Source organism: Pecten maximus, chromosome 1 (assembly GCF_902652985.1).
Source record: "Pecten maximus chromosome 1, xPecMax1.1, whole genome shotgun sequence".
Classification (NCBI taxonomy): Eukaryota; Metazoa; Mollusca; class Bivalvia; order Pectinida; family Pectinidae; genus Pecten; species Pecten maximus.
The window spans coordinates 29,213,211-29,228,204 of record NC_047015.1 but is presented as its reverse complement, the minus strand read 5'-3'; the positions used below and the strand labels follow the sequence as shown (position 1 = coordinate 29,228,204).

At 35.0% G+C, this 14,994-nt stretch overlaps 1 protein-coding gene across 1 annotated transcript in view; it reads left to right on the top strand.

Annotated features, from left to right (window-relative positions):
* The first annotated feature begins 7,974 nt into the window (after nt 1-7,974).
* LOC117337653 overlaps nt 7,975-14,994 on the top strand; it is a 57,007-nt gene continuing 49,987 nt past the window's right edge. Inside the window, exons 1-7 of the mRNA XM_033898782.1 lie at nt 7,975-8,108; nt 9,058-9,232; nt 10,280-10,532; nt 11,222-11,346; nt 12,313-12,436; nt 12,605-12,790; nt 12,892-13,011. Of these exons, the coding sequence (XP_033754673.1) occupies nt 8,054-8,108; nt 9,058-9,232; nt 10,280-10,532; nt 11,222-11,346; nt 12,313-12,436; nt 12,605-12,790; nt 12,892-13,011 (1,038 nt within the window). The 5' untranslated portion in view covers nt 7,975-8,053. The remainder of the gene's footprint in view (nt 8,109-9,057; nt 9,233-10,279; nt 10,533-11,221; nt 11,347-12,312; nt 12,437-12,604; nt 12,791-12,891; nt 13,012-14,994) is intronic.

The window sequence follows — 14,994 nt, the reverse complement described above, 5'->3', positions numbered from 1 at the left end:
GTGTAGTCGTTATATATCCTAATGGACCCAGTGTACAATTTAGATGAGTATGACGATGTGAGTGTAGTCGTTAGATATCCTAATGGACCCAGTGTACAATTTAGATGAGTATGATGATGTGAGTGTAGTCGATAGATATCCTAATGGACCCAGTGTACATACAGGTTACGATGACCATGTCAATTAGAGTGTACCGTACATGAAGATGCTATAAGTATGATGTATATAGATACTGCATGGAGTGCTTTTAATTATACAGGGATATTGACAGAAATCTTGTATTAAACATGTTACACTGATAATATAATATATGGGGAAAACAATGATATGCCTTATTGTTATATGTAAAACTCACAATAATAATCAATTTGTTTTAATTTACTGGTGTTTTACCTCAAATTTCTTCGTAATTTTTTAACTAGATAATGTATATGATGTTGATGTAAGAGATGAGATCAAAACCAAAATAGTTTTGTTAAATGTTATGTTTTGATATGATGCACGTTGATTGATACTACTGATTTTATGTAATTTTGATCATGTGTTTGTTTGTTAAGATGTTTAATACTATTTTTAGTCTAACAATCGACAAATTTGATTTTGTTGAAAATCAAAAGATGGCATATGTATCTTGTTTATGTTGATGTCGCACATCTATAGGTCGATTTGTTCTGTATAACCAGGAGATCATGTATATATCAACATCTAGTAATTATAACCAGAATGTTTAATTTAAGTTTAACATGCACGTGTGTCATACAATGTTACACGTGTAAACAGTAGGTTATAAGTTAATGGTGATGTATAATGTAGCAGGTGTCATATGAACGACATATTACACGTGTATGATGACGTAAAGTATACAAGGTGTAAACAACATATTACACGTGTATGATGACGTAAAGTATACAAGGTGTAAACGACATATTACACGTGTATGATGACGTAAAGTGTACAAGGTGTAAACGACATATTACACGTGTATAACGTAATGTGTACAAGGTGTAAACGACGTATTACACATGTATGATGTGCAAGGTAACAAATGTGTAAGCAACAGATTACACGTATATGGGGAGTACAATGAAGCAGTTGTTATGATAACAACAGCAACTTTAGATATACATTTTCAATATACATTCATTATAAAAAAGGATTGGTGTACTTTAAAGAAAACAGCTATCAATGTGCGTTCAGTATTATTATCTAGTTGTTTTTTTTTATTAATATTTTTCCTATGTTATGGTAATTTTTTCAGCATTAATTTAGTGCTGAATAACATTTGGGTAATGAGTGTATCAATAAATCTTCAGCATTAAATGTAGTTATATTACTTTCAAGTAAAGTAATAAAAATATTTTTAGCATTTTTCAAGTAAATTGATACATCTGCGGATAAAAACCTTGATATGAATTCATAAAAATACTATATGTATCACACATAGACATAGTAATACACATTTCCAATTATATTAGGAAGTCTCCGGATGTACATGTACCGTTTAAACCATATAACGCAACACATGGTTTAAAGGTTGACTTATCTGTGAAGTCGTGATTTTCTTTTTATCATGTTGTCACGCTTGATCTGATGTTATTTGAATGGTCATTTAGGTATGGAGAAAAAATAGTTTACTGTTAAGCATCGATAAAATTATAGATAAATCTGTATATCCTTCCAATTTGAGATCATTGCAACCCAGATTGTTACATTGAAGAAGGATCGCTTAAGTAGAACACGGTAGACTCCAAACATTTGATGAAATGTTGACTACAAAGACATACAATTGTAATAGAAAGTAAAATCCCATTTATTCATTGACACAAACTTAGGTCGAAATTGACAAAGGGCGTTATTGTGGTGTTGTTTCCCCATATATAGAGACAAATTCAGAGGGATGTCGAGATGATTTGTTGGCACGAATTGGACCAAACAAATTCACCTACTACAGAGACGTATATTTACACATCTCTGCCTACTATTAGTATCTAGAGCATAGGTACCTGGTATTCTAATTACTTGAAATGATAAAATATTACAGTTCGTTAATTTCAATAATCTGATATTTAACTAACTTTGTTTTTGAGTGCTTTCGTTGGTGTGAGTTTCTATATAACTAAATATTTGTATTGAATAATGCATTTTACCTAACACTGATTCATGGAAGTGTTAGGTTTCTTGTCTTGTCTTGTCTTATGCTGATATCAATGATTTATACACAACAGGTGTTATCTGTAGTTGATTTTACAAAATAAAATATTATATATTTTCAGCATTCGTTTATATTGTATTACTGCTTACATTCATATTTGTGTGAACGTTTCCTGCATATCTTTTGTGTGTGTGTGTGTGTGTGTGTGGTGTGTGTGTGTGTGTGTGTGTGTGTTATTCGCGTTCATCATTAAAACAAACGATTTCTTTTGGTGAGACAAAAGGCCTAGCTATCTACCTGGGATGAAGCACTATCCAGTTTGTATAAAGAAATGACCTTTACCCATATTCAGGCCACAGGGATCATATGTGTTAACATACAACATGTACTCAAACGACTTCTGATTATTTGGCTGGTAGCTATACAAGAGTAAGTTCACGGGATGGTATCCGATGAAGTTTGCGAAATGAAATGACCTTGACTCGTACTCAGGAGTAAAACGATGCTTAAAATTAAAGACAGAAACTCCTCAAGTTGTCATTAACAGATGGAAGATGCAGGCCCATTGGGTCTTTTGTTTATGGGAGCGATTGTACTAAATACACACAAGATATTCATAGAGCTAAAAATAGAAAGTAAATACCGCATTATATATCTGGTCCCTGTAGGACTCATCAGTGATCTAAGGACCTACGTTGATGATAGGAGGCGACAAAATGGGTCGAAGGAAATGTTAAAAAAATCTTGATGGGGAGGTGCAAAAGATCCATAATTCTGTCTCGTCAATATCGGATTTAATGATAAGTACATGTATATAAATTAGAGGTGACAGTGACTGGCGGAGTACGGTAAACCTCCGGGACTGAACAGACCACCACGCACTTGTAATCTAGAAAAAAGATTATACAAAAGATACACAGGATGAATTATATACGTATATTATTGAAGATATATGACATTGTGTGAAACCAGTCATATCCTAGTGTGAATAAAATTGTCTACAATGATATGTACATGATGTACGTCCAGAAATAACCGAAATCGACTGAAACGTATTGAAATCAAATACAACTTTTTGTTCTTGTCAAACTAATCGGATTTCAAAAAACACAACACAAAAAAGCAAAAGAAAACACTCTATCATGTTGGTAATAAGTCGCAGGTGTCGACGGAAAATTGGTTCAGAACATGGGATAGCGATAGAATATCGGAAACGTTTTGAAATGAAATATTTTCTTTGTTCTTTCCAAAACAACAAGTTGATAACGACCTCCTGTGTTCGTTTCATATCGTGGAAGCATGTGCGACTTTCAGCCCCACCAGGCATTTTGTCCTAAACCTTTAGTTTTTGGGTTTTTTTGTTGTTGTTGTTGACAGACCAGAAACAGAATTAGGAAAGGATCGAAATTGAATTTGTGACATTATGTTCAAAATAGAACTTGTTAGAATTCTTTTTAGTTGAAATCTTTAACGCTTTAAAACACTTTTCATTTCCAGAAGGGGACTTTAACTAAAAGACTTTTCCCACCATAGAAACATGAGCAAGTTTTGAGCTGCTGATGATAAAAAGACCGAATATCCGGGTTGTCTACGTGTACTTTACCACGCGTTTAGTAGGTGTTACGTGGCATATCATCTTGATCAGTTTCAACAGTAACCAACTGGTGTGTATACTAATTAGTACAGAGCGTCCTCCGGCCTACTTTTTTGATACCAATCAGTCTAATCACTGTATTTTAATTAGTAAACTCTTCATTTCCTCCTCGAATGAAATTTTACAGGAAACATAATGCAATTATAGTTATTATGGTGTTTTCTTAATAAACTCATCAGCCAGTGCATATGTCGCTGTGAAATACAGTTGTTGTATTTTCAAGTTGTTGTTTATCCTATTGGATTATGTAGAAGAGAATGTACGAGTTAGTGTGTACATACAAAATATAATGTATGAGTTAGTGTGTACATACAAAATATAATGTATGAGTTAGTGTGTACATACAAAATATAATGTACGAGTTAGTGTGTACATACAAAATATAATGTATGAGTTAGTGTGTACATACAAAATATAATGTATGAGTTAGTGTGTACATACAAAATATAATGTATGAGTTAGTGTGTACATACAAAATATAATGTATGAGTTAGTGTGTACATACAAAATATAATGTACGAGTTAGTGTGTACATACAAAATATAATGTATGAGTTGTGTGTACATACAAAATATAATGTATGAGTTAGTGTGTACATACAAAATATAATGTATGAGTTGTGTGTACATATAAAATATAATGTATGAGTTAGTGTGTACATACAAAATAAAATGTATGAGTTAGTGTCTACATACAAAATATAATGTATGAGTTGTGTGTGCATACAAAATATAATGTATGAGTTGTGTGTACATACAAAATATAATGTATGAGCTAGTGTGTACATACAAAATATAATGTATGAGTTAGTGTGTACATACAAAATATAATGTATGAGTTAGTGTGTACATACAAAATATAATGTATGAGTTAGTGTGTACATACAAAATATAATGTATGAGTTAGTGTACAACATAATTAATGAACACAATATGAATATTGGATATACAATGTATTATTGATTCATTTTATATGTTAAGAAGGGAAATTGTATGATTTCTTTTGGAAATGACTGTGTTTCATTTGATGACAAACTTGTACAAAAGAAGTATTTGGTAGTCATTAGTTGATTTGACGTGTGAATTGAACATTTTTGACACATGAGTCATTGATTGAATGATGCCAGACGAACTTCTGTTTACATTCAAATCACCTAGTATTAATGACGTCCCACCAGATCTCGTAAATCTCCCGTCTAATAACTTTTGTACATTGTCAAACCATATGAGTAAAATATATCAGCGAAATATCATAAATTATCAACTTGATAAAAACTTCTATAACTATCATCACTGCTTACATCATTATCTTAATGATATAAAGTTTGTTTTGACCAATCAGACCGACGCTTTCTATTTACTGCATTGAAATCCGCTGATTTTTGGTCCAGATCCAATTGAAGCGAAGGTACGTGTAGAATAAGTGGTTATTTTGCTTTATTTCTGAAATATGCTTTGTAGTTTTTGACAAAATGCTCATTTCACAATATTTTTGTTAGTAAAACTTACCAGGCAACAGCACAAAAGTATTGGCGTTACGTTGAACAGCCCATTTAAAATGGCGTCGTCATGTTGTGAAGCGTAACGTCTGAAAGATACGGCGTCACATATTGATACTGATTCCCGAAGCTTTGTCGTTGCATAGATTTTTTCTCTCTTTTTTTGTCTTTAAAAATAAAATAATAGAACATAGAATGGTTTCTCGTTGAACGTAACATTTATTCCATTCGACGTATGATAACTATCGATAATCTGTCATACTGTATATGTTATATTCAATGGGACCTCACTCGATATCCTCTACATACCACATTTATGATATAATTGCGTTTCTTGTTAATGTCTAAGAGATTCAATTTATTTCATTATACTTTGTATGATCTCTCTGTTATGGGGACATTTTATTAACAATCTCCACGCCAGGTGAGGTGCCAATATGTTTTATATAATAACATTACTTTCTGTTTGGGGATTTATTGGACATAGATGAACACATGTTCTAATTATAGGCATTATTTTAAGCTCGTACTGAACGTTCCATACTATCAGAATTATTGCTCAGTATCATACCAACATGTATCAAATTAACTTCTGGTAGCGGAGGCTCATACAGATGCAATATCGTACACCATGTACAAGAGAAACAATCGTCACATCAATTTTACTGCTAACTGGAGAAAATGTGAAGCGCCACTTTTTACTGTATGCTGGCATATCGCAAACATATATTGTAAGCTTTTAAGTTATATACTAAACCAACACATTTTATTAACTTGTGTTGGTATGCTCATTCTTAAATCAGCATAAGTACACCCTTCCCACATTTTTCTATATTAACTTATGAACTCTTTATGAGTACACACAATACATTTTGACAGACTCACCCCGTTAATCCCACTCTCCATACGGATCCATCTTGAATTTACATTTTTTAATTCAACACTATTTAACTTGTCTCGTTGTCTGTATGTAGTATATCCGTGTGATTAAGGGCCCGGTTACATCAACATTCTTTAACTTAAAAATTTTCAAATGAAAGCATTATTTGATTCATGGGAAAATATCTTAGTTAAAGAACTTTCCTTGAATTCTGTTTGATTTTCTATGAAAAATAAATGTTAAAGAATTTCTTTAAGCTACGGAATTTTGATGAAAACGGGCCGTGACGTTTTTGTTAATCACTATTCAAATCCGAAAATGTTAGTATTTATTTATTTATTTATTTTATTATTTATTCTATCACCTACAGTTATTATTACATATGTATCTACATTATTTTTTTTTTTTTTTTGTATTTTGATGGAACTACATTATATACTTATGAAAATATCGAAAAGAAGCTACGCCCGTGAATTATATTCGATATTATGGAAAACAACTCTAGATATTTCACCTGTAAAACTAATAAACGCGTCAGCCATATCATCACACACCGCTGACACCGTTGACGATGCGTTGGTGCAGGGAAAGGCATACTGTGCACGTAAATAGGCCAAAACATGTTGTATTAGTCCACCACATGGTCACGATATGGACGTGTCATCGAGATACAAATGATGTAAATACTGATAAGGACAACTAAGATGATTACAGAGATCGGCGTGTGTTGTATGTAATATCAAAAGATGGTATACAACTACATAGTCATGTCTGAAGTGGGCCTACCAAATATAAACCTGTCATAGGACTTCACGTCATTTCCGGCCAGTGATTTCCCATGGATACATCTTCCTGTAACCACTTGTGACACGGTTTATGTATTACTAAGATATCTTCTATTATCATATTATTAAACGGATGTGTTGTCATCCTGGCGTTAGCGTGTTTTTTTTTAAGATTTTTATGTTGAATCTAATGATAGGTTTTCGTGCAATTGTTCATAGTCATTAAAACACTGCTTTATAATGGTACCAGTGTTTGGTGTCAGGGTTTCTGTTAGGGATCAACTATTATTCCCCTAAATTGGGACTGTATTTTCAAAAAAATCTGACTTAGACTTTTGATGTTAACTCTAACGTTAAAGATGCTACAGTACATTCCTTATACACTGCCTGTCACAAAGATGTTACACGCCGACAGCCTAAACACTGTGTGCATACGTCTCTTAAGTTCTCTAAAAATAATATAATAAGTGAACTTGAATTTCTATCGAAACGGTGTTAGAAACGTTTTGAAATATCTAGACTTGTTGTCACTTGTTGTCAAGATACCTAAAAAGAGTGTGTTGTCAAAATAGATTGTGTTGTATTATGTTATCGCCTCTAATTATAGGATAAATAATATATAGATACTACATGGTGGAATCATAATTTCACTGATAAATATATATTAACCTCGACTTAAACCAGCGTAAAATACTAGCATCTTCTTTTAAAGTTCATATGACCACATTACAATAGTCCATCTATATTAAATACAAACAATCGTTGTGCATATATCTCGATGTCAATGGTGTCGGCTGCCGATAACATTTTAAATCGACCCCATGTTAATACATTTTCACAGAGAACTGATGACGAGACGAATGTCTATTTTGTAAACTCATGAAGTTATAGACACACAACAACACCTGTTGTGATAATGTATGACGGGAGTTAATTATAGCCGTGGGACTGACGTTATCACCAGGGATCCATCCCTGTTCCTGATGACGAAACCGTTAACCCTTGTGACTCCAGGAGGGAGGTTGTATAAATACCTGAACAGCCAAAGGAAAAGAGACATGTCAAATATTTCAGGACAGCAAACATGTTGGTCAAACTAATTCTCGTCTCCGTCAGTATTCTCCTACTCTCGCACCACGGTAAGTAATAAAATATGTCTACACCATATTACATAATGTATTTAGTAATGTTGGTACTATAGTGATACATCTACACTATATTATACAGTAATATAGTTATACATCTACACTATATTATACAGTAATATAGTTATACATCTACACTATATTATACAGTAATATAGTTATACATCTACACTATATAATACAGTAATATTGGTATTAAAGTGTTAAAGTGATACATAAACACTATATTATACAGTAATATTGGTATTATATTGATACATTTACATTATATTATACAGTAATATTGGTATTATAGTGATACATTTACACTATATTATACAGTAATATTGGTATTATAGTAATACAGTTATACGTCCAGACGTTTATCAAAATCAGTAACCGCTTTCAAGGTCATCTGTGAATATTTGACTCTAATACATGTCACTGTCCCTACTCTTACTTTTCCTTGCCTCGTCCCTTGCTTTACTCAATCCTATATATATTGAGTTTTTTCATCTCTACTCTTCTTAGATATATGCATGTACACAAAATGTGATGTATGAAACTTATAACGTATCTATTATGTAGTAAATATTTTTGGGAGAAAACGTTTCTGACGTATGCCTAATCTCATTAATCTCATTTGATAAATTGAACATACATGGATCTGCTGGTCGTTTTACAGAATTTCGATCCGTCTCAGTATTATAATCATTCTGTTTCACATTTCTGTACGTGCATATTGGTGTTTGTGACACTCGTGTGACAAATCACTTGGTTATCTTATAGGAAATATTTACAAGTATAATAATGATTTTTTTTATATAGGAACACGCACAACCAAGAAAATGGAACATTTAAACAGTTGATTTGTCCTAGAACTGTTTTTATTTGTTTTAATACATGCACATGCATTACTTAAAGTTATGACAGTGTTACCAACAAGTTTGCTTTGTCCATTTAGCGCTGGCAGGATACCGTCGTGTGTGTTACCATACCAACTGGTCCCAATACCGACCAAATCAGGGCAAATTCAAGGTCAGCAACATCGACCCCAGCCTCTGTACCCATCTTATCTACTCATTCGCCCAGATCACCAACAACCAGCTGGCTACCTACGAGTGGAATGATGAACAGTTGTGAGTATACTTACAGAATATTTTGACGTGTGTGGTACTAGAAGCATATTATGATTTAAAAAAAAAAAGAATATTCTGCTGGATGGCCACTCTGTCGTATAGCTATATGGCTTCAAGTTTTTAATGAGAATAAGATTCAAACTGAGTTTAGTTTGGCCAATCAATCCTATCAGGATTACCGTCGCGTGTGTTACCATACCAACTAGTCCTGATACCGACCCAATCAGGGCAAATTCAAGCTACCGCCCAGATAATTTTTCTTCGTGATACATAATTAAAGTATTGATAAAAACAATAGTTTCCTAGGCAATTACAAACATAAACCGAGAAATCCGTATTCATTTATATTTATTTTTTATTTTTTTTTGACTTTTTTTTTACTTTTTTTAATGCAAATGAAATCAATACTTTCTCAACAGGTGTACAATGACATGTCAAAGAATATCTTAACAAGGACATAGTTGTCTAGATCCCCCGCCCATGCAAATATTGTATTACATAAAATTAAAGTGGGCTACATGTATAAAAAGATGAAACACATGTCATAGCATTTAGAATCATTAAATGTAAATGTATATTCATGTTCATTTAGCTAGTTCCTGTGAAAGTAATGAACATATGTAGTAACAATTCAATAAGATATGTCTCATCCAAATCCGATCACTCCTTCAAATGATATTGTGCGGAATATCACCATGTGATAACGGTGGGCTTAAACTCACACTGTTTTACAATCACTATGCGCACACAATATATCACAACAAATATTCCAAATCTTTTCACATCAAAACATGACATCCAAAAAGTGTCACTTTGCGTTGTAATTGAAATCACTATTTTGAGAAAATCTATAACAGATCAAAAGGAAATACAAGAGTTGTTGTAGAACAGCATAGCTCGTCTCACAAAAGTTTGTCAATATATAATCAAACTATATCAATTTCTATGACAGTGTACATGCAAACTTTCATAAGGAATAGGAGTCATATCTGTCCAGCATCCAGCCAACCTAATTCTTTGGTTGACGTTTGTGCCTTTGATATGTAGATACCAGGAATTTAACGCCCTCAAACAACAGAACCCGAGTCTGAAAACTCTGCTGGCTGTGGGAGGATGGAACCAGGCTAGTACACACTTCTCACCAATGGTGTCGAATCCAGCGTCCAGGGCGAAATTCGTCTCGACCTCTGTTACCTTCCTCCGGAAATACGGCTTCGATGGCCTTGACCTGGACTGGGAGTATCCGGGCAGCAGAGGAGGAAAAACCTCTGACAAGGCTAACTTCGGCCTTTTATGTAAGGTATGTCAGTCTGCTGGAAGATTTTTACGATTTCTTGTTGGTGCACTAAAATGTTTGGTATAGTTTGAGATACAGAATTGTTTTTAGATGTATTGCTTTACGACAAGTCTGCCTGCTGTTACTGTCACAGCATTATAAATTCAGTGATCACGAGACTACATGGTCACGAGGCTTTTATTATTTAACTAATTGATAAAGTATTACATGTAACTCATTTCTACCGACTACATGAATTCAAAAATTGTCACAATGTGTCCCTCTTTCGAAATCTGATCAAGAAATCATTTCTAGTATTTAGATATTGATACGTATTGTGTTCGTGGCAAATAACACGATAGATTCTAGTTCGGATAATGACTTTGTGGATTTTAATGTTTAAACAAATGTGGAATCGTCATCAGTGTCTGTTATGAGACAGAATCGAATGTTGACAAATCCTCTTCGATTACAGTCAGCTAATAGCTAAGAGTCTTCACTGGTTTGAAAGCCTGGATATGACCACATTTCCTATAGTATTGTCTGTTTAGTTTTGTTGTCAGTGATTGGCTATAATATGCCCTCATCGCCCTTCAATTGTAGTTGGTTTAGACTCTTGTAGATATTCGTTGATTTCCAAATGATACATTTTGTTTCGTTTAGAATCTAAAAAACTATTTCGTGCCTAATATTTTTCAATGTTATAACCACAGGAGTTACGTCAGGCCTATGAAGATGAAGCAAAACAAACCGGAAATAAGCGTCTCCTAGTAACAGCCGCTGTGGCTGCCGGGAAGTCCTACATTGATCCTGCTTACGATGTTCCCGCAATGGCCATGTAAGAGTGATATTTTACAAGTCTATACATCACTTCTTTGGTGCATCTTAACAGAATTAATTTGATCAATTTTAGTATGCATCATGGGCCTCGCTGTTGACGGCCCGCTGTTGACATGTAATTCGTTAAGCTGTTTTAAATTTCAACAAGACAAAAAACAAAACATGTTTCAGGGGGCACATTAAGCTCATTTGTTTCAAATATATTACAAATAATAGGCAAGCCTTTTTTGTCTCAAGTGTCAGTAGCACACAATAGGATCATTAGTTTGACAAGGTTTGACTTAATGATATGTGTTAACACTAATTCTGTTTAACCTTGAAATGCAAATGGCAGATGTGAATATACCACACAAATATGACATATAGGGAGACATTGTGACTTGAGCATAACAGTATTTGTGTGACTTAGATCTCTTGCAAAGTAGATATCTATTCGTGTTTAAATTCAACATTATTTTCCTATATAGACTCTAAATGACCCGTAATAGATTCCGTTGACGTTCAAGCAGAATTGTCGCCGTGATTTCTTTCTGCTATTGCCAAGAACGCACACAGATTCTATAGTTTGACACACAGGGGCTTGGCACGATTTTATAAATGATAGTCCATTACGATCAGACATATATATATATAGACTATCATTTATAAAATCGTGCCAAACCCTGTGTTACTTGTGCGGCTCGGTTCCTTTGTTGTGCGAGAAGTTGACAGTGATGACAACAGCGGCGAGTGAAGGAATTGGGACTCACGAATCGCCTTATCAGTGTCCACATTTATTCTTGTCATTGTGTCTCGTACTGGTCAACATTTAATTCCAATACATATTCATCATCAAAACTTGACCCTAGTCGCAGTATATATCAAACGTAGCTATGCACAGAGGATTTTAATGATATTATTTTACATGTATATATGGAAATATTTATAGCTTTTTATGTACAATATTACTCAACTTCGCTCCCAGGTACTTGGACTTTATCAGCATCATGACCTATGACCTCCACGGTAGTTGGGATGATGTAACAGGCCACAACAGTCCGCTGTTTTCTCGGAATTCCGAGACGGAGGAACAGAAACAACTAAACATGGTATGGTCACTTGATGTAAACTTTGTGTCCGAAAGAAAGCAATAAAAAATGTCACTATACAATATTTGAGATGTTTTGTTGGCAATGATGAAGCTACGAATTTGTACACCCGATACATTAAAAAAATACAGTTCATGTCAGTAAAACTATGTAACTTTCCTTTTTAAGGACTGGGCGTCCAACTACTGGAGAGAGCTAGGAGCTCCAAAGGAAAAACTCAACATAGGTCTGGCATCTTACGGGCGAGGCTTCACACTGAAGGATGAGGCTGACCATTGTATGGGGGCACCAGTCAGCGGTCCGAGCCCGGCTGGGACTTACACACGGGAGGCGGGATACCTGTCTTACTACGAAGTAAATTGATATATATCATGAACATTTATAGTTTCAATCATCTGCCTTCTCTGTCGTTTGTCGATGGTATTGTGTTTTACATGTTACTAATGTTTTAACAGATCTGTACAATGATGGCCTCTGGGGGAAATACATACCGTGATAGCCAACATCTCGTACCTGTCTACGTCAACGGCAAGACATGGATCGGTTATGACGATGAAAAGAGCCTTTCCCTAAAGGTATGACAATTTGCTAACGATTTCTGCCTTTTTTAATTGATATCTTAAATGATGAGATTGTTTGATTTTGTGTTTAATTTAACGATCCATCATCATTTACAGTCAAGTCCTGGCAATTAACAAGGACATGGCTGTAAACCGACCAAGGTACCGTTTAAAAACAAATGTTATTTGATTATCGCTGTGTTACAAGAAATTTACAACGTTTTGGCATTGTCTCGTAATTCCATCTAGGACATATGTGTCTCGTAATTCCATCGAGGACATATGTGTCTCGTAATTCCATCGAGGACATATGTGTCTCGTAATTCCATCTAGGACATGATGTGTCTCGTAATTCCATCGAGGACATGCGTGTCTCGTAATTCCATCTAGGACATGATGTGTCTCGTAATTCCATCGAGGACATATGTGTCTCGTAATTCCATCGAGGACATGCGTGTCTCGTAATTCCATCGAGGACATGCGTGTCTCGTAATTCCATCGAGGACATGCGTGACTCGTAATTCCATCGAAGACATGCGTGTCTCGTAATTCCATCGAGGACATGTGTGTCTCGTAATTCCATCTAGGTCATATTTCTCTCGTAATTCCATCGAGGACATATGTGTCTCGTAATTCCATCTAGGACATATGTGTCTCGTAATTCCATCGAGGATATATGTGGCTCGTAATTCCATCTAGGACATGTGTGTCTCGTAATTCCATCTAGGTCATATTTCTCTCGTAATTACATCGAGGACATGTGTGTCTCGTAATTCCATCTAGAACATGTGTGTCTCGCAATTCCATCGAGGACATGTGTGTCTCGTAATTCCATCGAGGACATGTGTATCTCGTAATTCCATCGAGGACATGTGTGTCTCGTAATTCCATCGAAGACATGTGTGTCTCGTAATTCCATCGAGGACATGCGTGTCTCGTAATTCCACCGAGGACATGCGTGTCTCGTTATTCCATCGAGGACATGTGTGTCTCGTAATTCCATCTAGGTCATATTTCTCTCGTAAGTCCATCGAGGACATATGTGTCTCGTAATTCCATCGAGGACATGTGTGTCTCGTAATTCCATCGAGGACATGTGTCTCGTAATTCCATCGAGGACATATGTGTCTTGTAATTCCATCGAGGACATGTGTGTCTCGTAATTCCATCGAGGACATGTGTGTCTCGTTATTCCATCTAGGACATATGTGTCTCGTAATTCCATCGATGACATGTGTGTCTCGTAATTCCATCTAGGACATGTGTGTCTCGTAATTCCATCGAGGACATATGTCTCGTTATTCCATCTAGAACATGTGTGTCTCGTAATTCCATCGAGGACATGTGTGTCTCGTAATTCCATCGAGGACATGTGTGTCTCGTAATTCCATCGAGGACATGTGTGTCTCGTTATTCCATCTAGGACATATGTGTCTCGTAATTCCATCGATGACATGTGTGTCTCGTTATTCCATCTAGGACATGTGTGTGTCGTAATTCCATCGAGGACATATGTGTCTCGTAATTCCATCTAGAACATGTGTGTCTCGTAATTCCATCGAGGACATGTGTGTCTCGTAATTCCATCGAGGACATGTGTGTCTCGTAATTCCATCGAGGACATGTGTGTCTCGTAATTGCATCTAGGACATATGTGTCTCGTAATTCCATCTAGGACATATGTGTCCCGTTATTCCATCTAGGACATAGGCGACAGATCAACAACTTCTCGAATCTATAACAAGTGGGAGTGTAGCGTGCGAAGACTTCGTGTGATGGAAACTCTCACATACAACCGTACAATAGCTTGTAGACATTTAATACAGATTCCATCTATTATGTTTTAACATTAACATATATTTTATCATAATGTATATGTTTAACGTCATGATGGATTACTTGATAAATTTGTCGCCAGAGAAAAACTTAAATTTGGAAGTCTTGTTATACTCTGTATGTTTTCATTTGTTGAAAAGGAAGGGACAATTCTTTGTAGTA